Source organism: Pseudophryne corroboree, chromosome 7 (assembly GCF_028390025.1).
Source record: "Pseudophryne corroboree isolate aPseCor3 chromosome 7, aPseCor3.hap2, whole genome shotgun sequence".
NCBI classification, from domain to species: Eukaryota; Metazoa; Chordata; class Amphibia; order Anura; family Myobatrachidae; genus Pseudophryne; species Pseudophryne corroboree.
Window position 1 is genome coordinate 451,514,944 of NC_086450.1, and position 27,038 is coordinate 451,541,981.

The following is a 27,038-nucleotide window of genomic DNA, read 5'->3' on the forward strand; positions in this document are numbered from 1 at the left end:
GTTTCCTAATAAATATGCTGTTCAGCAATAACATAGATATATAGATATATATGCCATATAATAACTTTATTAAGTCGTGCAAGTGTCTGTCTGTTGCCTATTATGATGTCTGTCTACATAGCGAATAAGGCTCTAGTGCAGACTAAAAATGTTAACATTGGCAATTCAAATTAAAACAGCGGTAATCGGAGTCTCGGAATAACTCCGCCAGCGCTAACAAAAGACAATCTTTCCAAAGTGACAATTTTCCTTTGGGTACCAGAGTGTTTATTTCACTGGTCTTATAATTTAATGCACGATTCTATGTCAAATCTCACACCGATAACTACAAGTGAGAAGGGTACATTAGTCCAGCACTCAGATAGTGCGGGGTTTTGGACAACCATACATAATCGTTTCCAAAAGGACGCGATCCGCCATTGGTATATGCGTTTCTGTCAAACATTATAAAAACCCCAGATACATTTGGGTCACTAGAATCTATGTATGAAACCATACCGATCACGGTTAAAAGAAGCTGCAGAGTATATCGGTAAAGCTTCTGCTAAAGCCGGTTATTTTCATTGTCGCTAGTTAAGCGCGACGAGGCCAGAGCTTGTTTGCTCCTAAATTTGATATACTTGTAACGGCATTTTATCCCTTTAGGATATTCTGCCATTAGCGCATACAGTATACTTGTAACGGCGTTTTATTCCTTTATAAGAAATGTAACGACAGGACGTTACAGTCAGCAAGCCAGTGGTTTGATGACCTCTTTTACAATTGTGGAAGTGCGTCTTTTCATGTTACATTTGCGAGGTTTCATGACTTCAACTCATATATGTCTCAGCTATTTACAGCTTAGAGTACAAAACTGCTTCTGTCGAACGGTTTGGCAGGTTGTCATTTAGTCTTTGCTGGTTTATAAACCAGGCAATAGTACGCCAACAGAGTCAAAGTTACTTATTCCCCTCTGTTTGAGCAAAATCAAACAGCTCCGTTGTAATATCAATCAGCAAGTCATTTACTACAGTTAGAAAATGGTTTTTCTGCAGTTAGTTTTTGCTTATTGGAGCCACACAATTGTATAATTGCATTTGATCTTCACAATGCGCATTTACCCAGTCCGGTTTATTCATCATTCTAGCGTTTGCAAATCGCCACAACCATTAACCAGTTCATTTCTTCCGTTGCTTATCGCTTCCGGTATTTACCAAAGTGATGTTGAAATGATAGCTCATCTCACATAAGAACTATGTATCAACAAAGTTCCTCTATCTTGCGCTACTAAGGTATACTGCGGTAGCAGATTAAGTTCGAAAACAATCACATCTAAGTCGGTTTAAACGATGTCAATTCCTAGGTAAGATTATAAATACGGTAAATCAAAGACTTTTACCTACTACACCAGCAAGAACAAAGGTACACGCACATTAGCGGTACATTGGTGTATTCACTTATTAAGAATAAAGATGTGTTTTCAATCGCGTTTCTCACAGAGGGACAAGGGTGCGTATACTCTGGACGACAGTCACAGAGAGTCAGGATTTGTAATTAAAATCAACGCAAAGGTTCTAAAACACGACAGATTGCTGTCAATAAATGTCCTAGAACTCTGTGCATTTTACAATGCAATAGATAAATGTCCTAGAACTCTGTGCATTTTACAATGCAATAAATGATTCGTTTTCAGTCTGACCAGGGATAGACTCTGGGTTCTCTTCAGAACGAATAAATCTTTCGCTTTTTACTAAAGATTTCTGTGGACAGGAACAACCGTGAGTTTCATGTAATTTTGTTTTTTTCATGCCTGGCTCACGCTGGCCTTAAGCAGTCAAACAAAGCAACGGCAGTTGCATACACAACAACCAGTGAAAACCAAGAAGCCGCATGGCAATGCGGCAGGTAACTCAAATCTTCAATGGCTCAGAACGCCATTATGTGAAAATGTCAAGACATCAATCCGTGAGTGGACATTTGTTAGACAAACGATCTCACCCGTCAGGGTTTGGATCTTCAAAACTGGACATTAAATCCAGAGGTGTTTCATATGTGAGTCCACAGAAGGCGGTTACCCCAAGTATACATAATGGCATCTCGCCACATTTACAAAAGCTCAGTATGTGTACATCACATTCATGGGGTCATTCAGCATCGTGTATCTGGCTCCACCATTTTCCGCTTCTCTCTTCGTTGCCAAAACGGATCAGAAGACAGTTCGTCACAGTCATACTGGTGGTATCTCATGGGTTTCGGAGAAGTTTGCTTCTCGAATTTTCAAGTAATACTTGCACACGATCTTGGCCCGCTCATAATACGGCCAACCTGTTACATCACGGAACGTTCTTTTACCCATAGTTACCTATGTACCTATTATCTATGTACCGCAGCTGCGGTTGACGGGGTGAGGGTTCAGACCGCTCTCTTAAAAAATAGAGAATTACAGTATCGGTTATACCAACCATGTTACGAAATAGTAAGCCGCTTAAGGCAGCTCATAATTAAAAAATTTCGTGTGCTTACATAGGTTGTAAACCTCGGAAGTTTCCAACATCATACTTCAAGTACCCGTATTCTGTTAAACGGGATGGGATGGAAAACTGCGTTCATCTGCACTAAGAGTGCAGGTATCTGTGTGGTAAACTTATTTTCAAAGCGTTTGCCTCTATTTACGTCTGTAAACATCTTTCTACAAGGTGTCACCAAAGTTCAGACTCTATTTATCCCACCTACAGCGCCAGGCGATTTGAGGTTGGGTTCAGATTTCTTAGTTTTCATATTTTGGAATCCTTTCAACAAATGGGAATTAAGTTTCATATTTTTGAACCCTTACAACAAATGGGTATTAAGTTTCTCACTTTAGAAAACATTTTTCTTCTAGCCTTGGCTTCGCCAAGGGTGCTTCGGCAAGGATTTTGTTTTCATATTTGGGTGCCTTGTATTCCAAGCCACCGTATTTGAGTTTTCTCATTACAAAGCAGATCTTCCGACGAAATCCGCTTTCGTATTCTTCACATCAATATACCAATAGTGGTTCCTGTGGGGACAGCACATTCTAAAACGCGTTTATATATGTACCGAGGGTCTACAGTACGTGATATGAATACGTTGTTGGTTCTATATGATACTGCAAACTGGGGTTAGCCAGGTTCTCAGCAGACATTATCCAGTTGGATAATAATGACTACAAGTCAGGCTTACTTTAAGGCTAAGTTACAATCGCCTACGTCAGTAATAGTTCATCCCACAGGTTCTGTGGGAATGTCAGACCCAGCGGGTCGTGGAGCGTCTATGACGCGGCTACATAGCCTTCAGTGCACCACGTTTGTGCACGTTTACACGTTATGAATGGTGGCGCCATCAGCATTTAGCTTTGGCCTGCCTACTGTTACAAGTATCAAACAGCTCTCCCGCCCACGAGGGAAGCTTTGGTACGTCCCAAGAGTACTCCAGTGACCCCTAGTGGATGATAAAGAAAATAGGATTTTGGTACTTACCAGGTAAATCCTTTTCTTTGAATCCATAGGGGGCACTGGACGCCCACCCAGAGCAGTTTTACCTGGGTTGTTTTAAGCTCAAGGGAGCTTAGTAAACAAATTTTACTTGGGTGGTATTAAGCTCGAAGGAGCTTATGGTAACACATTTTCACCAATTGGCTCAAATTATAAAGTTCTATCGGTTAAGGTGTCAACTGTTTAGTTGACAATAAGTGACAATAAGGTTACGGATCAACTTTGTGGTTGTCCGTTATGTTATAGGGATTCTCCATTGTCAACCTCTCTATATCCTGTTCGCTCAGTAAAAAACACTGGCAAAGTACACTGAGGTACTTGGGGATATGGAGGGGGGGGAGAGTCCTAAATTTGAATATTCAGTGCCTTTGATCGGCTACGCCCGTCCATATCCCAAGAGTACTCCAGTGCCCCCTATGGATTCAAAGAAAAGGATTTACCTGGTAAGTACCAAAATCCTATTATCCAACACCCACACCACACTGCACCCCCATCCTACCCTCTCTCCTCTCATAGTGCCTATCTTCCCCCTCCACCAACCACACTGCACCCCCCATCCTACCCTCTCTCCTCTCATAGCGCCTATCTTCCCCCTCTCCACCAACCACACTGCACCCCCTATCCTACCCTCTCCACCAACCACACTGCACCCCCCATCCTACCCTCTCTCCTCTCATAGCGCCTATCCTCCCTCTCTCCACCAACCACACTGCACCCCCTATCCTACCCTCTCCAACAACCACACTGCACCCCCTATCCTACCCTCTCCAACAACCACACTGCACCCCCTATCCTACCCTCTCCACCAACCACACTGCACCCCCCATCCTACCCTCTCTCCTCTCATAGCGCCTATCTTCCCCCTCTCCACCAATCACACTGCACCCCCCATCCTACCCTCTCTCCTCTCATAGCGCCTATCCTCCCTCTCTCCACCAACCACACTGCACCCCCTATCCTACCCTCTCCACCAACCACACTGCACCCCCTATCCTACCCTCTCCACCAACCACACTGCACCCCCCATCCTACCCACTCTCCTCTCATAGCGCCTATCTTCCCCCTCTCCACCAACCACACTGCACCCCCCATCCTACCCTCTCTCCTCTCATAGCTCCTATCCTCCCTCTCTCCACCAACCACACTGCACTCCCTATCCTACCCTCTCCACCAACCACACTGCACCCCCCATCCTACCCTCTCTCCTCTCATAGCGCCTATCCTCCCTCTCTCCACCAACCACACTGCACCCCCTATCCTACCCTCTCCACCAACCACACTGCACCCCCCATCCTACCCTCTCTCCTCTCATAGCGCCTATCCTCCCTCTCTCCACCAACCACACTGCACCCCCTATCCTACCCTCTCCACCAACCACACTGCACCCCCCATCCTACCCTCTCTCCTCTCATAGCGCCCATCTTCCCCCTCTCCACCAACCACACTGCACCCCCTATCCTACCCTCTCTCCTCTCATAGCGCCCATCTTCCCCCTCTCCACCAACCACACTGCACCCCCCCATCCTACCCTCTCTCCTCTCATAGGGCCTACTCTACCTCTCTCCACCAACCACACTGCACCCACCATCCCCCTCTCTGATAGCACCTTATCCTCCCTCTCTACCAACCACACTGCACCCCACCATCCTACCCTCTCATAGCGCCTATCCTCCCTCTCTCCACCAACCACACTGCACCCCCCATCCTACCCTCTCTCCTCTCATAGCGCCTATCTTCCCCCTCTCCACCAACCACACTGCACCCCACCATCCTACTCTCTCCACCAACCACACTGCACCCCCCTTCCTACCCTCTCTCCTCTCATAGCGCCTATCCTCCCTCTCTCCACCAACCACACTGCACCCCCCCATCCTACCCTCTCTCCTCTCATAGCGCCCATCTTCCCTCCACCAACCACACTGCACCCCCCCATCCTACCCTCTCTCCTCTCATAGCGCCCATCTTCCCTCCACCAACCACACTGCACCCCCCCATCCTACCCTCTCTCCTCTCATAGTGCCTATCTTCCCCCTCTCCACCAACCACACTACACCCCCCATCCCGCCCCCTCTCTGATAGTGCCTTATCCTCCTTCTCCACCAAACACACTGCACCCCCATCACCCTCTCTGATAGTGCCTTATCCTCCCTCTCCACCAACCACACTGCACCCCCATGCTACCCTCTCTCAGCGCAAAACCTCCCTCTCTACCAACCTCACTGCACTGCCCCCTCCTCGTCCCATCCTCTCTCTACCAACTGATCCCTTCTCATCCACTCCTCTCACTACACCTGTCCTCCCTCTCTCCGCTAACTACATGACACTGCTCCTTCTCCCAGCCACACTCTACTGACCCCTCCTCATCCTGTGCTCTTCACACTCAACGTACCTCTCCAGGTCTGATGGTGCACTCTATAGGTCGATCCTCTGCCGGGAGGAAGGGGTATGTATCCATCATCCATGAGACAGTGGTCCTATTGGGATTAAATTCAGGGGTCTTGTCGGGAGGGTAAAGGAACCAGCGCTGGTTGAGAATTAAATTAGTGTCAGAAAGAGTTGTAGTGTGAGTGAATAAACAGACTGAATGACGTGTACATAGCAGAAAGTACAATCTATCACATGCACAGTCTACAGTGTAACCCACAACCCAGCATACGCCGTTAGCAGGAGCAAACGCTATGGCATTATCATGTCTTTTTCTCTGACGTCCTAAGTGGATGCTGGGACTCCGTAAGGACCATGGGGAATAGCGGCTCCGCAGGAGACTGGGCACAACTAAAGAAAGCTTTAGGACTACCTGGTGTGCACTGGCTCCTCCCACTATGACCCTCCTCAAGACCTCAGTTAGAATCTTGTGCCCGGCTGAGCTGGATGCACACTAGGGGCTCTCCTGAGCTCCTAGAAAGAAAGTATATTTTAGGTTTTTTATTTTCAGTGAGATCTGCTGGCAACAGACTCACTGCAGCGAGGGACTAAGGGGAGAAGAAGCAAACCTACCTGCTTGCAGCTAGCTTGGGCTTCTTAGGCTACTGGACACCATTAGCTCCAGAGGGATCGAACACAGGCCCAGCCTCGGTCGTCTGGTCCCGGAGCCGCGCCGCCGTCCTCCTTACAGAGCCAAAAGCAAGAAGTGGTCCGGAAAAACGGCGGCAGAAGACCTCGGTCTTCAACAAGGTAGCGCACAGCACTGCAGCTGTGCGCCATTGCTCCTCATGCACACCTCACACTCCGGTCACTGATGGGTGCAGGGCGCTGGGGCGCCCTGAGCAGCAATATAAACACCTTGGCTGGCAAATCATCACAATATATAGTCCCAGAGGCTATATATGTGATAAATTACCCCTGCCAGAATTCCTGAAAAAAGCGGGAGAAGTCCGCCGAAAAAGGGGCGGGGCTAACTCCCTCAGCACACTGGCGCCATTTTTCCCTCACAGCTCCGCTGGAAGGATCGCTCCCAGGCTCTCTCCCCTGCAGTATCAAGCTACAAAGGGTAAAAAAGAGAGGGGGGGCACTAAATTTAGACGCAGTATAACTTATATAGCAGCTATAAGGGGAAATAATTCAGTTAATCCCTGTATTATTATAGCGCTCTGGTGTGTGCTGGCATACTCTCTCTCTGTCTCCCCAAAGGGCTTTGTGGGGTCCTGTCCTCAGTCAGAGCATTCCCTGTGTGTGTGCGGTGTGTCGGTACGGCTGTGTCGACATGTTTGATGAGGAGGCTTATGTAGAGGCGGAGCAGATGCCTAGAAATGTGATGTCACCCCCTGCGGGGCAGACACCTGAGTGGATGGACTTGTGGAAGAAATTACGTGAAAGTGTCAACTCCTTACATAAAAGGTTTGACGACATACCTAATATGGGACAGCCGGCTTCTCTGCTTGTGCCTGCCCAGGCGTCTCAAAGGCCATCAGGGGCTCTAAAACGCCCGCTACCTCAGATGGCAGACACAGATGTCGACACGGATACTGATACCAGTGTCGACGACGAGGAGACTAATGTAATGTCCAATAAGGCCACTCGTTACATGATTGAGGCAATGAAAAATGTGTTGTACATTTCTGATATTACCCCAGGTACCACAAAAAAGGGTATTATGTTTGGAGAGAAAAAACTACCAGTGGTTTTTCCCCCATCTGAGGAGTTAAATGAAGTGTGTGAAGAAGCGTGGGCTTCCCCCGATAAGAAACTGGTAATTTCTAAAAGATTACTAATGGCGTACCCTTTCCCGCCAGAGGATAGGTCACGTTGGGAAACACCCCCTAGGGTGGATAAAGCGCACACACGCTTATCAAAGAAGGTGGCACTACCGTCTCCGGACACGGCCGCCTTAAAGGAACCTGCTGATAGAAAGCAGGAGGCTATACTGAAGTCTGTATATACACACACAGGTATTATACTGAGACCAGCTATTGCTTCAGCATGGATGTGCAGTGCTGCAGCTGCGTGGTCAGATTCCCTGTCAAAAAATATTGATACCCTAGACAGGGACACTATATTGCTAACCGTAGAGCATATTAAAGACGCAGTCTTATACATGAGAGATGCACAGAGGGATATTTGCGGGCTGGCATCTAAAATAAGTGCAATGTCCATTTCTGCCAGGAGAGGGTTATGGACTCGGCAGTGGACAGGGGATGCAGATTCTAAAAGGCACATGGAGGTTTTGCCTTACAAGGGTGATGAGTTATTTGGGGACGGTCTCTCGGACCTAGTTTCCACAGCAACAGCTGGGAAGTCAGCATTTTTACCCCATATTCCCTCACAGCCAAAGAAAGCACCGTATTACCAGGTACAGTCCTTTCGGCCCCAGAAGAGCAAGCGGGGAAAAGGCGCGTCCTTTCTGCCCAGAGGCAGAGGTAGGGGGAAAAAGCTGCAGCATACAGCCAGTTCCCAGGAGCAAAAGTCCTCCCCCGCTTCCTCCAAGGCCGCCGCATGACGGTGGGGCTCCACAGGCGGAGCCAGGTACGGTGGGGGGCCGGCTCAAAAACTTCAGCAATCAGTGGGCTCGCTCACAGGTGGATCCCTGGATTCTACAAGTAGTATCTCAGGGGTACAAGCTGGAATTCGAGACGTCTCCCCCCCGCCGTTTCCTCAAATCTGCCTTGCCAACAACTCCCCCAGGCAGGGAGGCTGTGCTAGAGGCAATTCACAAGCTGTATTCCCAGCAGGTGATAGTCAAGGTGCCCCTCCTTCAACAAGGAAGGGATTACTATTCCACAATGTTTGTGGTACCGAAACCGGACGGTTCGGTGAGACCCATTTTAAATTTTAAATCCTTGAACACATATATAAAAAAATTCAAGTTCAAGATGGAATCGCTCAGGGCGGTTATTGCAAGCCTGGACGAGGGGGATTACATGGTATCTCTGGACACCAAGGATGCTTACCTGCATGTCCCCATTTACCATCCTCACCAGGAGTACCTCAGATTTGTGGTACAGGATTGTCATTACCAATTCCAGACGTTGCCGTTCGGTCTGTCCACGGCACCGAGGATATTTACCAAGGTAATGGCCGAAATGATGATACTCCTTCGAAAAAAGGGAGTTTTAATTATCCCGTACTTGGACGATCTCCTAATAAAGGCGAGGTCCAGGGAGCAGTTGTTGGTCGGGGTAGCACTATCTCAGGAGGTGCTACAACAGCACGTTTGGATTCTAAATATTCCAAAGTCACAGCTGGTCCCTACGACGCGTCTACTGTTCCTGGGGATGGTTCTGGACACAGACCAGAAAAAAGTGTTTCTCCCGGAGGAGAAAGCCAAGGAGCTGTCATCTCTAGTCAGAGGCCTCCTGAAACCAAAACAGGTGTCGGTGCATCACTGCACGCGAGTCCTGGGAAAGATGGTAGCTTCTTACGAAGCAATTCCATTCGGCAGGTTCCATGCAAGAACCTTTCAGTGGGACCTGTTGGACAAGTGGTCCGGATCGCATCTTCAGATGCATCGGCTGATAACCCTGTCTCCAAGGACAAGGGTGTCTCTGCTGTGGTGGCTGCAGAGTGCTCATCTTCAAGAGGGCCGCAGATTCGGCATACAGGACTGGGTCCTGGTGACCACGGATGCCAGCCTTCGAGGCTGGGGGGCAGTCACACAGGGAAGAAACTTCCAAGGACTTTGGTCAAGTCAGGAGACTTCCCTACACATAAATATTCTGGAACTGAGGGCATTTACAATGGCCTAAGTTAGGCAAGACCCCTGCTTCAAAACCAGCCGGTACTGATCCAGTCGGACAACATCACAGCAGTCGCCCATGTAAACCGACAGGGCGGCACAAGAAGCAGGATGGCGATGGCAGAAGCCACAAGGATTCTCCGATGGGCGGAAAATCACGTGTTAGCACTGTCAGCAGTGTTCATTCCGGGAGTGGACAACTGGGAAGCAGACTTCCTCAGCAGACACGACCTACACCCGGGAGAGTGGGGACTTCATCCAGAAGTCTTTCAACTTATTGTAAACCGTTGGGAAAGGCCACAGGTGGACATGATGGCGTCCCGCCTAAACAAAAAGCTAGAAAGATATTGCGCCAGGTGGAGAGACCCTCAGGCAATAGCTGTGGACGCTCTAGTGACACCGTGGGTGTACCAGTCGGTTTATGTGTTCCCTCCTCTTCCTCTCATACCCAAGGTACTGAGGATAATAAGGAAAAGAGGAGTAAGAACTATACTCATTGTGTCCGGATTGGCCAAGAAGAGCTTGGTACCCGGAACTTCAAGAAATGATCTCAGAGGACCCATGGCCTCTGCCGCTCAGACTGGACCTGCTGCAGCAGGGCCCCTGTCTGTTCCAAGACTTACCGCGGCTGCATTTGACGGCATGGCGGTTGAACGCCGGATCCTGAAGGAAAAGGGCATTCCGGAGGAAGTCATTCCTACGCTGATTAAAGCTAGGAAAGAAGTGACCGCAAACCATTATCACCGCATTTGGCGAAAATATGTTGCGTGGTGTGAGGCCAGGAAGGCCCCAACGGAGGAATTTCAGCTGGGTCGATTTCTGCACTTCCTACAGTCAGGGGTGACTATGGGCCTAAAATTGGGTTCCATTAAGGTCCAGATTTCGGCTCTGTCGATTTTCTTCCAGAAAGAACTGGCTTCACTGCCTGAAGTTCAGACATTTGTTAAGGGAGTGCTGCATATTCAGCCCCCTTTTGTGCCTCCAGTGGCACCTTGGGATCTCAACGTGGTGTTGGGTTTCCTAAAATCACATTGGTTTGAACCACTTAAAACCGTGGATTTAAAATATCTCACGTGGAAAGTGGTCATGCTATTGGCCTTGGCTTCGGCCAGGCGTGTGTCAGAATTGGCGGCTTTGTCGTGTAAAAGCCCTTATCTGATTTTCCATATGGATAGGGCAGAATTGAGGACTCGTCCCCAATTTCTCCCTAAGGTGGTATCAGCGTATCACTTGAACCAACCTATTGTGGTGCCTGCGGCTACTAGGGACTTGGAGGAGTCCAAGTTACTGGACGTAGTCAGGGCCTTGAAAATTTATGTTTCCAGGACGGCTGGAGTCAGGAAAACTGACTCGCTATTTATCCTGTATGCACCCAACAAACTGGGTGCTCCTGCTTCTAAGCAGACTATTGCTCGCTGGATCTGTAGCACAATTCAGCTTGCGCATTCTGCGGCGGGACTGCCGCATCCTAAATCTGTAAAAGCCCATTCCACAAGGAAGGTGGGCTCTTCTTGGGCGGCTGCCCGAGGGGTCTCGGCTTTACAACTTTGCCGAGCTGCTACTTGGTCAGGGTCTAACACTTTTGCTAAATTCTACAAATTTGATACCCTGGCTGAGGAGGACCTTGAGTTTGCTCATTCGGTGCTGCAGAGTCATCCGCACTCTACCGCACGTTTGGGAGCTTTGGTATAATCCCCATGGTCCTTACGGAGTCCCAGCATCCACTTAGGACGTCAGAGAAAATAAGATTTTACTCACCGGTAAATCTATTTCTCATAGTCCGTAGTGGATGCTGGGCGCCCATCCCAAGTGCAGATTGTCTGCAATACTTGTATATAGTTATTGTTAACTAAAGGGTTATTGTTGAGCCATCTGTTGAGAGGCTCTGTTATATTTCATACTGTTAACTGGGTATAGTATCACGAGTTATACGGTGTGGCTGGTATGAGTCTTACCCGGGATTCAAAATCCTTCCCTATTGTGTCAGCTCTTCCGGGCACAGTATCCTAACTGAGTTCTGGAGGAGGGTCATAGTGGGAGGAGCCAGTGCACACCAGGTAGTCCTAAAGCTTTCTTTAGTTGTGCCCAGTCTCCTGCGGAGCCGCTATTCCCCATGGTCCTTACGGAGTCCCAGCATCCACTACGGACTACGAGAAATAGATTTACCGGTGAGTAAAATCTTATTATTGCAAAAACGCTAGTGACTTATTATTGGCTTGGGTGGGGGAGGGGGGGTTTACATAAGAAAGTAAAGGATTATAACAAGATATACATTTAAAATCTGGTATATTTATAATCTGGTATCAGGATGGTCTACAGACAGTACATAGTCGATACCAGATGGTCAAAAAGGTTGACCATGAAATATCTGACATGGTTCTAGGTCGACAAGCTCGACTTAGAACAAGGCTGCTGCTGGTGTTGATCTTTTTTCACTGCAACATACTGACTATATATGTACTGTCTATCATTCAATCCACACCCTTATAATCCAGATCCATCTACTACTTACCTTCCTTCCGTATATGACCTCAGAGAAGCCAGGCCCGTGCCAGTGGAAGGGGACTCCTGTCCCCGAACCTGGGGGAGAGAGGTGACACTCGCTCAGTATAGATATGTAAGATGGGAACATTTTGTCATCCACTGTCACCTAGGCTACAACGGGGACAATTATGGGAACAGTTGCCCATCAATCAGATTCTAGCTGTCCCATTTCTAATGCCGTTCAGAAAAATTAGATTTAAATTACCTACAGGTAAATCCTTTTCTCGTAGTATGTAGAGGATACTGGGGTCCATTTAGTACCATGGGGTATAGAAGGGTCCACTAGGGGCCATGGGCACTTTAAGAATTTGATAGTGTGGGTTGGCTCCTCCCTCTATGCCCCTCCTGCCAGACTCAGTCTAGGAAACTGTGCCCGAGGAGACGGACATACTTTGAGAGAAGGATAGATAAGGATAGTGGTGAGATTCTGAACCAGCACACACAACAAGAGGAAAGCCATGCTAACCAAACTTGAAACAGGAACAGCAACGGCTGAACCAACATTACTTAACCAAGTAACAGGGCAGGAAGAACGAAGCACTTGGCGGGCGCCCAGTATCCTCTACGGACTACGAGAAAAGGATTTACCGGTAGGTAATTAAAATCCTTTTTTCTCTTACGTCCTAGAGGATACTGGGGTCCATTTAGTACCGTGGGGATGTACCAAAGCTCCCAAACTGGGTGGGAGAGTGCTGAGGTTCCTGCAGAACTGATTGATCAAACTGAAGGTCTTTAGAGGCCAAAGTATCGAACATGTAGAACTTAGCGACTGTGTTCGAACCTGACCAAGTAGCTGCTCGGCGGAGCTGCAAAGCCGAGACACCCCGGGCAGTCGCCCAGGAAGAACCCACCGATCTAGTAGAGTGGGCCTGTACAGATTTTGGACACAGCAAACATGCCGTGGAATAAGCATGCTGGATAGTAAGTCTGATCCAGCGTGCAATTGTCTGCTTTGAAGCAGGACAACCAATCTTATTGGGATCATAAAGAACAATCTTACTGGGATCATAAAGAACAAACAGCGAGTCCGTCTTTCTGTGACGAGCTGTTCTGTTCACATAGACCTTCAAAGCCCTCACAACATCCAAAGACTTTGAAGTAGCTGAGGTGTCGGTGACAACCGGGACTGCAATAAGTTGGTTGATGTGAAATGCAGACACCACCTTAGGTAGAAATGGCCAACGAGTTCTGAGTTCAGCTCTGTCCTCATGGAAAATTAAATAAGGGCTTTTGTGAGACAAAGCCCTCCGCTCCGACACACGTCTTGCTGAAGCCAAGGCCGACAGTGTGACGGTCTTCCACGTAAGATATTTTACATCCATCTCCTGTAAAGGCTCAAACCAGTCCGATTGGAGGAACTGCAGCACCACATTGAGATCCCAAGGTGACGTGGGAGGCACAAAGGGAGGTTGGATGTGCAGAACACCTTTCAAGAACGTCTGGACCTCAGGGAGAGAAGCCAATTGTTTCTGAAAGAAAATGGACAAGACCGATATCTGTGCTTTTATGGAGCCCAGACGCAGGCCCACATCCACGCCTGCCTGCTGAAAAAGCAGGAAACATCCCAGATGAAATTTAATGCTTAGGGTTGCATTCAATAACTGTCGGAAGCTGCCGTCCTGTCTGAAAGACGGCAGCTTCCGACAGAAATAGGTCGAAAGGGGTTCCGACTTATTCAATAAGGGCTGATTTTTTCCGACAAGTCGAGAATTCCCAACTTGATGTAAAATACGTGGATCGGCGGAATAGATGCCGATCCACTTGCTTCTGTCGGAAATGGGGCCAAATCCGGTTTTGGCCCCCTTTCCAACAAACACAATCCAACTTGAAAACAAGTCGGATTGAGGTGAGGAGAGGAAAGGTGCTGCGGGCGGCTTGGGAGCTGGCTGCGGGGAACATGTCTGCGGTGGCGGGGGGAGGCACTGCAGGGAGAGAGGTGCCTGGCCTGACTTGTTTTTAAGTCGGATTGAGGCGAGGAGAGGAAAGGTGCAGCGGGCGGCTGGGGAGCTGGCTGCGGGGGACATGTCTGCGGCGGCGGGGGGGAGGCACTGCAGGGAGAGAGGTGCCTGGCCATGTGTGCAATAGTGGGTTTTTGGGCCACCCCAGCAGCTGTGTACAATGATTTGAGTGTAGTCTCAATTTTACGCTCAGCCATGTCTTTCAGGGAGGCTGCACCAGGGACAGGCAATACAATTTTACGTGACAGCCTAGAGACTGATGCGTCCACTATTGGTGGATTTTCCCATTTTTCCTATCCTCCAGAGGAAAAGGAAAATATGAGAGCAACCTTTTAGGGATCTGAAACTTCTCATCAGGATTGACCCATGGTTTTTCAAACAGGGTATTCAATTCCTTTGACACAGGAAAAGTAACCGAGGACTTCTTTTTTACATTAAAATAAGATTCCTCACACTCCTCTGACACCTCATCAGGAATATGCAGAACATCTCTGATAGCCTCTATAAGAGCCTCCATTCCCTGTGTCAGCACTGCGCCCCCCCCCCCCCCCCGCTTTGAGTCCACCTCCCCCTCCTCCATGTCTGACCTGTCAGAGTCAGACTGTAGGATATGGGCCAGAGGTCGCTTTTGCGGACAAATAGGAGGGGATTGAGACGCTGTTTTGGGGACTAAGTCTAAACTCATCCACGGTCTGTTTGAAGTAATGCTTCTCTTTCTCATTGTGGGACAATTTTGTAGAAAAAGTTGAGATAATTCCCTTAAGAGAATTAACCCATTCCGGTTCAGCCCCGCTAGTCTGTGAATCCTGAGTACCCAGTAGTGAGCCCCCCGCTGAAGAGGAACACTCTACGGTACAAGACACACACTCTTTGCCTGACATAATGAAATCACACACACACACACACACACACACACACACACACACACACACACACACACACACACACACACACACACTCACTCACTCACTCACTCACTCTCTCTCTCTCTCCCCCTACTATGACCCCCTGGTACCGCTGAGGTAATATGGAGTCACACTGGAGGATCTGCGTGCCCCTGTCCTGTCAGCGTAGTCTGTGTCTACTGCAGAGGGAAAATGGCGCTGGTGAGCTGCTGGATCCTCTCCTAGTGAAGCCCACCCCTTCAATGGTCTTCCCACTCTTTTTATACTGGCTGAGGAATCTGGTGTTTAAAATGCAGAAAACCGTTTTAAGGCTGTTGTGCCAGTATGGGTACTGTGTACAGTGTATGGGGACGCAGCTGTGTACTGTGTCCGGAGACGCATTCCGCCCCATGTAGAAGCCGTGCATCTCCGTACCCTCATACCACCATAATGGCTGGCGTGGTGGGGCTTGCGAATAGTTCCCTCAGGAGCTCAGTGTCCTGTCAGCGGGGAACGGGACCATTAACCCTTCAAGAGGTTGGGACGTTCTTCCCCTAAGTCCCACGAAGCAGGCAGGCTGGTACCATCCAGCCCTGCCTGAAAATAACAAACATAGAAAATAAATGCAGAAAACTCTTCAGGAGCTTCCTTCAGCGTGACCGGCTCCTCAGGGCACAGTTTCTAAACTGAGTCTGGTAGGAGGGGCATAGAGGGAGGAGCCAGTATCAAATTCTTAAAGTGCCCATGGCTCCTAGTGGACCCGTCTATACCCCATGGTACTAAATGGACCCCAGTATCCTCTAGGACGTAAGAGAAATAAAGACAAAAATGTCAGAGCTGTTGCTATGGCAACAGCCCCATATTTCTTTGCCACCAGTGTTCATCAATGACCCTCCAAGTACATGGAGTCTGCTGGTAACACCATAGAAGCCAACAGTGTGCGGTGTCTATATCTGGTTATACTGATGTTTTTGTCCCCGGTGGCATCTGGCCACCCAGGATTACCCATCTGTGGGCACTCTGTCACAGCCACACTGGTTAAACATCCTCACACGGCTTCCCTCCATATATATGTGCCTGGGGTGAGCATGTTCTCCAATGTGAGGTTCCGTCATGCCACTTACCCGCTATCCCAAAGCTATAAGCCCCGGTAGTGCCTGGTAGCTTGAACGGAGGTGGGGTGTACTTCTGAAAAAGTGACCCCCACTCTGTGAAGTTGTTGTCACCAAAGAAATACAGAGTATCTGCAGGTAAAGAGAAGGAGACGTCATGGACACCTATAGCAGAGGAGCCTGTCCCAATCTAATGTAACAAGTATGTGCAAGGGATGAAGGGGATTAGAGGGGTGGCAGATGTAACATGTGCAGAGAGAGTTAGATTTGGGTGGGTTATATTGTTTCTGTGCAGGGTAAATACTGGCTGCTTTATATTTACACTACAATTTAGATTTTAGTTTGAATACACCCCACCCAAATCTAACTCTCTCTGCACATGTTACATCTGCTCCCCCTGCACTGCAACATGGTTTTGCCCAACTGCTAACAAATTTGCTGCTGCGATCAACTCTGAATTAGGCCCATATTATGCAATAGGGCTCATGCCTGTGCACAATGGGGGTCATTCCGAGTTGTTCGCTTTTAGCAGCATTGCAAACGCTAGGCCGCCGCCCTCTGGGACTGTATCTTAGCAGAATAGCAAACGAAAGATTATCAGAACTGCTACTAAATAATTCCTTGCATTTTCTGAGTAGCTCCAGACCTACTCCTAGATTGCAATCACCTCGGTCCGTTTAGTTCCTGGTTTGACGTCACAAACACGCCCTGCGTTCGGCCAGCCACTCCCCCGTTTCTCCAGCCACTCCTGCGTTTTTACCTGGCACGCCTGCGTTTTTTAGCACACTCCTTGAAAACGGACAGTTTCCGCCCAGAAACACCCACTTCCTGTCAATCACACTAGAATCACTCGAACGATGAAAAAACGTCGCTCGAGCTTGTGTAAATCTACTAAGTTTTGTGATAAATAACTTAGCGCGTGCGCGCTGCGTACCATCCGCATGCGCATTTTCCACCTAATCACTGCGTTGCGAAAAACGGCAACGAGCGAACAACTCGGAATGACCACCAATACACTCCAAAGATTGTGGTTCGCTAACGATACCACAGTCCGTTTCTTGCAGACCCTAGTGACTTATTGGGCCCGCAAACCCTCTATGTATTGCCGCTGAGGAAGTACGCTTTGTGAGTCAGCAGGCCGTTACCAACCGCTGCCGTTACCTGATAAAATGGAGAGAGATAAAGTACCAGCCAATCCGCTCCTAACTGCCATATTATAGGCTTTGTTTTAAAAATGACGGGAGCTGATTGGTTGGTACTTTCTCTTTCTCCAAGGCTTAGTAAATAGACCCTGCACTCTCCTGGCCTAAGCTGAATAAACGTGATAGGTAAGCAAACAGCTGCTTGTGTTCTCCTGCTGAATGGTGAGCAGCTGCCCAGAGAATCGTGACCAAGGCATGGACAATCCGGTATCCTTGAATTAACTACTGTGCAAAGGTCTTATGGGGTTTCATTGAAAATACACCCAGACTCGGTCCCCAAGGCACTTTAACAGTCCAGGTTTTAAGGATATCCATGCTTGAGCGCAGATGGTTAAATCAAATTGATTGAGGTAGTGTACCAATTTAACCACCTGTGCTTAAGCATGGATATCTTTCATACCTGGACTTGATGGCCGAGTGTGGGAATCGCTGTTCTTTGGGGGTCATTCCGACCCGAACGCTCGCTGCAGTTTTGCAGTGCGCCGGCGCATGGCAGCCGTCGGTGCCTAGCGATCGCCTCTGAGACAGAGGCGGTCACTGGGCGGGAGGGAGCTGAACGGCGGCATTAAGCCGTCGTTTAGGGGGAGCGGTCCGGCCAACGCAGGCGTGGCCACGCCATTGGGGGGGGGGGGGTGGTCTATGGCGGCTGCGTGACTTCACACGCAGCCGCTGCGGGCCGGGGAGCAATAAGTAGCTCCCAGCCAACACGCTAAAGCTGCGCTGGCCGGGAGCTACTCTTGAAGTGCGATGCTTTTGCACTTCTGCGGGGTAAGGGGCGGCACTGACATGTGGGGCGGGCTAGCCCAGTGCTGGGCGTCCCCCCGCATGTCAGTGTAAATGATCGTAGCTGTGCTAAATTTAGCACAGCTACAATCAACTCGGAATGACCCCCTTTGTGCATAAAATTGGGCAAAAAACATGAAATGTGGTTATGTATATATATCTATCTACCTATTGCCAATTTTTCTGTGATTTTTGAAAGCTCCAACATGCTTTCATATTGTAACCCTAAAAACGTTCCAATGCTCAAAGCTGGACAGCCCCTGCCGACTTCGACTATAAAAGGAGATCTGCACAATGAAGCTTTATACACAATGGCCCTCATTCCGAGTCGTGCGCTCGGTAATTTTCTTCGCATCGCAGCGTTTTTCTGCTTAGTACGCATGCGCAATGCTCGCACTGCGACTGCGCCAAGTAATTTTGCTATGAAGATAGTTTTTTTACTCACGGCTTTTTCTTCGCTCCGGCGATCGTAGTGTGATTGACAGGAAATGGGTGTTACTGGGCGGAAACACGGCGTTTTATGGGCGTGTGGATAAAAACGCTACCGTTTCCGGAAAAAACGCGGGAGTGGCTGGAGAAACGGAGGAGTGTCTGGGCGAACGCTGGGTGTGTTTATGACGTCAAACCAGGAACGACAAGCAGTGAACTGATCGCAGATGCCGAGTAAGTCTGAAGCTACTCTGAAACTGCTAAGTAGTTTGTAATCGCAATATTGCGAATACATCGTTCGCAATTTTAAGAAGCTAAGATTCACTCCCAGTAGGCGGCGGCTTAGCGTGTGTAACTCTGCTAAAATCGCCTTGCGAGCGAACAACTCGGAATGAGGGCCAATGTCCCATTTCTGTGATTGGGATGACAATCGGGACAATTATTTGCCTAGAGAAGGTCCCGATATCTGTGCTACACACATTAAAAAATAAAATCGCCCGATTTCTCGAAAAATTGGCCGATGGGGAAAAATCAGGTTTACCCACCAACTACCCGTTTTTCACAACTGGTGAGTCTGAGAATGCTCACACACTGGTCAATACTGGGAGATTGTGGTGGAGATTTTCGCTCCTGCCTGACAGATCAGATAGCGGTCATGTTTGTGGCAAGATTTGTCCGAGTTATCGGCTAAACGCCGAACAATCCTTCATACACACTATACAATAAATCCGGCCAATCTCCTGATTATTGCCAAATCGGCCCAATATTTGTATAGTGTGTACTTAGCTTAACCACTTGCCTGGCATGGTCGTATCAGATGCAACCAGTCATAAACGGCCACATAGTAGGACCTGCCAGCCCTCCTGCACTTGCCGCGGCTCTGCCCTTAATCAGTGTATCCCGGTCACTGCTGTATACAGTGATCGGGCAACCCTGCAACAACCCCCCACCCAGTGGAAACCCTCCCTCCTGCCTTCTCTCAGTCCCAATCACTGCGTGCAGTGATCGGGCATCAGTGGCAGCGTAGCTCTGCCCTCCCTACCTCCTCTGTCCCGATCACTGCAGCCAGCGGTGATCAGGTAGCCCAGTGTCACCCCACATCACCCCCTCCCTTACGATGTTTACCGATGTCTGGTAAACATTTTTTTTTTACATATTAACCCAAAAAAAAATTCTAATAAAATCTTTGCCGAGAACTTTAAAAACAAGTTCTTCACCTAACTCACTCATAACCTTCCCCCAGCCTGAGACAGAGGCGGTCGCTGGGCGGGAGGAGGCTGGACGGCGACGTCAAGCCGCCGTTTAGGTGGCGCGGTCTGGCCACGTAGGCGTGGCCGGACCGTTATGGGGGGCGGGCCGCGGCGGCTGCGCGACGTCTCACGCAGCCACTGCGGCCAGTGGCAGCGACAAATAACTCCCGGCCAGCACGCAGGAGCTGCGCTGGCCGGGAGTTACTCCACAAATACTAAAGCATCGCCGCTGTGCGATGCTTTTGTATTTGTGCGGGGAAGAGGCGGCACTGACATGCGGAGCGGACTAGCCCTGTGCTGGGCGTCCCCCCTGCATGTCAGGGAAGATGATCGTAGTTGTGCTAAATTTAGCACAGCTACGATCAACTCGGAATGACCCCCCAAGTTGGGAAGTAAAGAGTTATACCAGTTACTCTTTATACTAGGTTGGAAATGGCAGAGATATTCTGCATGGGAAAACTGATCATTAAACCTTCAAAAGGCGTCTTGTGCATTTCATTATGATGTCAATGCGTGCGTGTGATCAGGGCCGGTTCTAGCCCTTGTGGTGCCCTGGGCGGAAAATAGGGGCGTGGTCAGTTACGCCCCCTGTAGAGTTGTACCCCCTGTACATTAGCGCCACTTTCTAAAAAAAAAGAAAAGAATGCTTACTATCCCCGCTCCTGATTCCCGACCGCTGCAGACCTCCGCTGGCGCCGCTCCTCTCCTCGGATCTATGGGAGAGACGTCATGACGTCTCTCCCATAGCACAGCATAGATAGACACTAGAGGTCAATTATGACCCCTAGCGTCTGTGCCAGTCCCACAATGCTGTGCGGTGCGCGATGACGTCATCGCGCACAGCAAAGGTCCTCTCCACGAAGGGAAACTAGACGGGTAGCGTCTGGTTCCCTTCACAGCAGGGGACACAGCGGGGGTGGCACTGCCAAACAGTAGCGGATCTTGCCATGCAGCGGCGCCCTCCGGATGGCGCCGGCGCCCTACGGAAGGCGGTGCCCCGGGCAAAAGTCCTGCTTGCCCGTGGCAAGATCCGCTACTGCGTGTGATGTAGCAGCTCCTCTTCTCTCTGCAGATCTCCTTCTTCTGAGTCTCGAATCTTAACACAAAGTGCTACAATGTCGCAGCCGCAGCTTTTTACTAATACAAGTTCAATTCTGCTCCGTATACAGACTCAATTGCACATAGTATACAAGTGTCACATATCACATTAATCAGCATAGTCTCCTTGTGCGTCCTAGTCGCACTGCTAAGGCACCACGTTAGCAGAGCTGCACAGGACCTGCCGGCTCGCTCACTCCAGGCGTCTCTCGCCACATGGCGTACTGAAGCTAGATGTACTGTATGATGACACACCTGTATCTGAACGCACGTCTTCTCCTAGTGTTTGCAATGTATGTGAATCAGTGGTTCTGCTTACTCCACACTTGGGAATACAGCCCAGAGACGCACCGTTTTATGGGGGTAATTCCAAGTTGATCGCAGCAGGAAATTTTTTAGCAGTTGGGCAAAACCATGTGCACTGCAGGGGAGGCAGATATAACATGTGCAGAGAGAGTTATATTTGGGTGGGTTATTTTGTTTCTGTGCAGGGTAAATACTGGCTGCTTTATTTTTACACTGCAATTTAGATTGCAGATTGAACACACCACACCCAAATCTAACTCTCTCTGCACATGTTATATCTGCCTCCCCTGCAGTGCACATGGTTTTGCCCAACTGCTAAAAAATTTCCTGCTGCGATCAACTTGGAATTACCCCCTATACACGGACAGTGCTAAATATCTGGGTTTCCTTGTAAAGCTGGGTGTATAATGGCTATAGAATGACCAAACAACTTACCACAGCCCAGTGAGTTCAGGTCCTGGGGTCTGAGCAAGTGATCTAAATATTCTCTGAAGGGGACATCCACTGCAAACACACAAGAAAAATTGACATTATATATATATATAGGAAATGCCAATGTGTCAGGGTCAATGTCAGCAGAGCTAAACTCAGGGCCTGGTACAGTGGTCTATGCAAAACCGATGGCTTATGTTCAGCTCCGATGACTGTTGGTCTGTCAACAGCACTGTGCAGATCAGTGGATCGATGATGGTTGTAGTACCCCCCAATTCACAGCATATCAACTGTTAGGGGGTAGGGGCAGGTCGACACCACTGTGTTACCTAGCCTATGCTGCATGATTACACCGGACATTCTGAGTAATCTGAGGGTAGCTCGGATGTCTAATGTTCTCGCAGTTGACCAGATGCTGCGTCTTTGGACGCAGCAGCAGATCACAGAAGCAGACAGAAGGCCTCTATTTTCATACTTTAACATCCACGCGGACTACGATTGGGAATAGTAACCTGTGCCAAGCGCATCGGTAGCGGAGCGAGGCACCTTGCCCAAAGCATGCGAGGGGACACGGTACACTAACTGGGGTTTCCGGTCACTTTACGAAGAAAACGACACCAAAAACATATTAAAAAACTCATGTCCACCTTTTTCCATGTCGACCTAATGACCGCGTTGACCTATTTCAGGTGTCGAGCTAATCACTGTCGACCAATAGTGGTCAACCTAATGACTGTTGACCCTATGATCCACAGACTGTCCAGTAATGTACAAAACCTCTGCTCCTGTTTGCTACGCCAAGTTTGTATTTTTTTTATAATGAAACGTAAAATCAACATGACAGCTTATGATGGAAAGACTAAACACATCACAGGGATTTGGGGATTACGTTCTGTGTAGGTGCCTCCATAAAAACAAAAAAAAACTTCTAAATTGGCAACAAGTTTGTGCCCTTCTTGTATTCTACCGTCTGACCTCAGTCTATTACATTTAGAACTACCAGAGTGCAGAATGCATATGGAGCTGTCCCTTCCAGAAAGCTGAGCCTACTCACTGGCATTCACTAGCATATGCTCCTAGGCTAAGAGTACAGAAGCAGTGTGAGGCTGCTGGGGGAGGAATATTTGGGGCGCTGAATGTCTTGCAGAAGTATGATGTGCAGGAAAGAGGCAGTGTGGGCATTTACTAGAAAATTTGCAGATTTGGCTGGCCCTGCCTTATACCCCTGCTCTTGGGGCAGAAGCATCAAGGAATCTAAAATGGGGATTGCTGGTGGGATACTGTGTGAACAGAGACTCACCCTTCTCGTACGAGTAGGTGTTTGCCGTACTCAGCCGGACGTGGCGATCGCCGTACGCTCTGAGGAGGTGCTCCTTGCGGCACAGTGACTGGAACACCTGGCGGCGAGAGGCAATGGTGGTGCTAAGTGGTTAGTGCACACGGGGGGGGGGGGGGGGGGGGGGGGGAATGTTACGGACGTGACTGGGAGGGAGTGATCTACATACGCTGCATACCGAATTATCTGTAAGTCCACGGAGGATAACCGGTCTCCTATAGGCGTATCTGTCACGGAAAGAGAGAGAGAAAATACAGTCACCCCATTTTTAAATTTAAAACAAGATTAAAAGCAAAAGACGCCAATAGGACCTGCCTCAGACGCTCACCGGTCTATAAATTCTGCGTAAGTGATTGAGGCGTCTCTTCTCTCTACCGTACAACGATCTTCTTCCTGTAACGGGGAGTAGTTGTTCCACTGCCTGCGGGCAGGATTACAGAGTACTTTAGAAATGTAACACTACATACACAAACCGTTCATACATGTAATAAACATGGTCCTGTCACGTAAGGGGGTCATTCAGATGCGGTCGGAGGTGCTATTACTGCTTCCTGTATGGTGATGCAGCAGGGGGCGCCTATTACCAGCCGACGCCTCCTGCTGCTGTAGTGATCCGACCTCACACCCACCGTCGGGCATCTTGCGGCACCCATGATGCTGCGCAAGCCGCCCATTGCAGAGGCCAGGGCGAAGGACATCTCCGGCCTCTTCTCTCCAGTTTCGCCCCTCAGATGGCAGCAGACTGGCAGTCACTGGACAGTTTGCTGCGGCTCTAAGTCCTATGTCGCAGGACCCGTTTGCGCACGCACAGAATGGGTCCTGAGCATGCACAAAGTACCGAAACTGTTACTTTGCAACAATGGGCGCAGGTGAACCGTACCTGAATGAGGCCTATAGGACCTTTCCAAGGCTTATGTCGTTCTGCCGTCGCTCTGTACAGCTCAGGGGATACATAGGGCGGGACGTACTAATAAAGGGCGGTACATTACGCCAAACATCACATACTAACCACATATGTACTAATATATGCAATTAGAATCACAAATTACAGCTATTCCGAAAAGAGTTTCCCTTTGCGTAACTGGGACATCTGGGTTTTGGACCCTGGGGCAGGGGGATGACGTGGCTGCAGGGAGTGCTGGGAGGGATCAGATTGGATCCCACTCTGGAAGGATGCAAAAAGAAGCCCCGATGTCCGGGCCTTAGGGGGTAATTCCAAGTTGATTGCAGCAGGATTTTTGATAGCAATTGGGCAAAACCATGTGCACTGAAGGGGAGGCAGATATAACTTGTGCAGAAAGAGTTAGATTTGGGTGGGTTATTTTATTTCTGTGCATGGTAAATACTGGCTGCTTTATTTTTACACTGCAATTTAGATTGCAGATTGAACACACCCCACCCAAATCTAACTCTCTCTGCACATGTTATATCTGCCTCCCCTGCAGTGCACATGGTTTTGCCCAATTGCTAACAAAAATCCTGCTGCGATCAACTTGGAATTACCCCCTTAGTTCATATTGAAATTCCAGGCAAAGGGGGTTATTCAGAGCTGTTAGCAAACCAAAAAAGTTAGCATTTAGGCAAAACCATGTGCACTGCAGAGGGGGGGGTCAGATATAACATGTGCAGAGAGAGTTAGATTTGGGTGGGGTGTTTTCAAACTGAAATCTAAATTGCAGTGTCAAAATAAAGCAGCCAGTATTTACCCTGCACAGAAACAAAATAACCCACCCAAATCTAACTCTCTCTGCACGTTACATCTGCCCCACCTGCAGTGCACATGGTTTTGCCCAATTGCTAAGTTTTTTGGTTTGCTAACAACTCTGAATTACCCCCATAGTTCGAAAATGGGCTTTTGGTCGCATTTTTCTTTTAGTACATCCCGCCCATAACCATTTTCTATACAAAGACTGCTTTGCAGTGTGGAAAGCATTACATCATGATCAGTACGGAGGATGACATCAAAACCACGGAACGGGGTGTAGCAGTTATAGCGGGAGATTTATCAAGGCTTGGAGAGAGATAAAGTACCAACCAGTCAGCTCCTGTCATTTTTGAAACACAGCCTGTAACATGTCATATTGCAGCAGATTGGCTGATACTTTATCTCCACCCACTTTATCTCTCTCTCCGAGCTTTGATAATCCTCCCCCACAATCCTGGGTGACAGCATGCTGCCTATCAAAATTATACGTACCAGCCGCCATCACTCTCTGTGTATTCTGTCTGTTCCGCCAGTGCCGGCACTAGAAGGACGAGGGTGAGGAGACAACATTGGGCGCTCTGCAGCATCTTGTACGAAGTCATCCAGCGCCCGCGTCTGTAAGGTAAGACCCCGCTGCTAGGAAAAGACCACAGAGTTATACAGTGTGTAAGAATAACATAAGTAATGAATGAGGCGGATTCAATTAGCCGCGAGTTCCACGCTCTGAGCCCAACAGACACCTTTATTACACAATGGGGGGGGGGGGGGGCATATGTAACAGTGTCCGCGTCTGCCAGAGGTGCAGGATGTCGGCCAATTTTTTGTTTTTTTAAAGCGGCAACTATTTACAAGGCATTCCCGCAACTTTGGCAAACTTGGACCCTGTTACACACGCCCCCTGGATGTCTATACCACCCTACACAGATCCAACCCAGAAGGTGGACATCCAAGAAGAAAAAAGGGGGACAGAGGGATACATGAGGGGATTTTTTTTTTAAGGAAGTTTTCCAAGAAAACACAATAAATCCTCATCTATTTGCCAATAATCCCTTCATACTGTGTACTGTAGTGGCTACAGTATATACAGTGTATATGTGTATATATGACACACGCAATGCAATCTCTTAATAGTGACACTTTATATTATTATCCTCCTCTGATAGATGGGTGGAAGCATGCATGCTATAGATGACATGTACCTTGTGCTGGGTGCAGCAGGCAGCCGGTGATGAGTGACAGTATATATTATATATATGTATGATGATGATGTGGAGTGCCGATCAGATGACCAGCGATCACTTACAGCCACGATATCTGCATTCACATCCTTCTCAGCAGTCCAGCCATTCAGTACAGTACACGTTCCAGCGGCCGCGCTGCCTGCCGGGAAATGTAGTCCGTCAGTGCGCAGGCAGGGCTCCGAGGAGAGGACAGGGAAACTACATTACCCGGCATGCTTCTGGGCGTGCCTTCTCTTCTGCTGTACAGTATAGAAAATCCCTCCAGCAGGAGCGTAGTACTGTGCAGTGTAACTCTTAGCTGGGCCGGGGGTCATGTTCTAATAAAAAGTCTCTCTAACTAGGAGCATACAGGTTATACATTCTATTAATGTTTGCAGTAATGTCAGATCTATTACACATTATTATTATTATTATTGTTGTTGTTGTTGTTGTTGTTGTTGTTGTTATTATCATCATCACCACTACAAAAATCAGTTGCTAAATATATGATTTATTTCTTTCGTCCTACAGGATGCTGGGGACTCCGTAAGGACCATGGGGGTATAGATGGGCTCCGCAGGAGACATGGGCACTTTAAGACTTTAGAATGGGTGTGCACTGGCTCCTCCCTCTATGCCCCTCCTCCAGACCTCAGTTAGATCCTGTGCCCAGAGGAGACTGGGTGCATTGCAGGGGAGCTCTACTGAGTTTCTCTGAAAAGACTTTTGTTAGGTTCTTTATTTTCAGGGAGCGCTGCTGGCAACAGACTCCCTGCATCGTGGAACTGAGGGGAGAGAAGCAGACCTACTTAAGTGATAGGCTCTGCTTCTTAGGCTACTGGACACCATTAGCTCCAGAGGGTCGGAACGCAGGTCTCACCCTCGCCGTTCGTCCCGAAGCCGCGCCGCCGTCCTCCTCACAGAGCCGGAAGATAGAAGCCGGGTGAGTATAAGAAGAAAGAAGATTTCACAGGCGGCAGAAGACTTCAGATCTTCACTGAGGTACGTCGCAGCGGTAACGCTGTGCGCCATTGCTCCCAACACACACACACACACACACACACACACACACACACACACACACACACACACAGAAGGCACAGTACGAGAGCAGGGC

General features: G+C 48.8%; 1 protein-coding gene and 1 non-coding gene across 5 annotated transcripts in view; one reads left to right on the forward strand and one right to left on the reverse strand.

Annotated features, from left to right (window-relative positions):
• Window positions 1-26,081, reverse strand: part of JMJD8 (jumonji domain containing 8) — a 30,442-nt gene extending 4,361 nt beyond the window's left edge. Inside the window, exons 1-9 of one of the 4 annotated variants that reach the window (XM_063935068.1) lie at window positions 26,006-26,081; window positions 25,195-25,335; window positions 23,326-23,418; window positions 23,176-23,224; window positions 22,962-23,058; window positions 21,665-21,733; window positions 16,174-16,293; window positions 12,176-12,243; window positions 5,881-6,015 (exon numbers count right to left, since the gene is read on the reverse strand). In XM_063935068.1, coding sequence (XP_063791138.1) covers window positions 5,881-6,015; window positions 12,176-12,243; window positions 16,174-16,293; window positions 21,665-21,733; window positions 22,962-23,058; window positions 23,176-23,224; window positions 23,326-23,418; window positions 25,195-25,335; window positions 26,006-26,022 — 789 coding nt within the window. In that variant the 5' untranslated portion in view covers window positions 26,023-26,081. Of the gene's footprint in view, window positions 1-5,880; window positions 6,016-12,175; window positions 12,244-16,173; window positions 16,294-21,664; window positions 21,734-22,961; window positions 23,059-23,175; window positions 23,225-23,325; window positions 23,419-25,194; window positions 25,339-25,901 lie in introns of all 4 variants that reach the window. The other 3 variants (XM_063935067.1, XM_063935070.1, XM_063935069.1) reach the window with 3 other exon arrangements.
• Window positions 1,686-1,806, forward strand: LOC134946902 (U5 spliceosomal RNA). Its single transcript, XR_010182469.1, has one exon. It is a non-coding gene; the product is annotated as a U5 spliceosomal RNA (small nuclear RNA).
• Window positions 26,082-27,038: the final 957 nt, after the last annotated feature.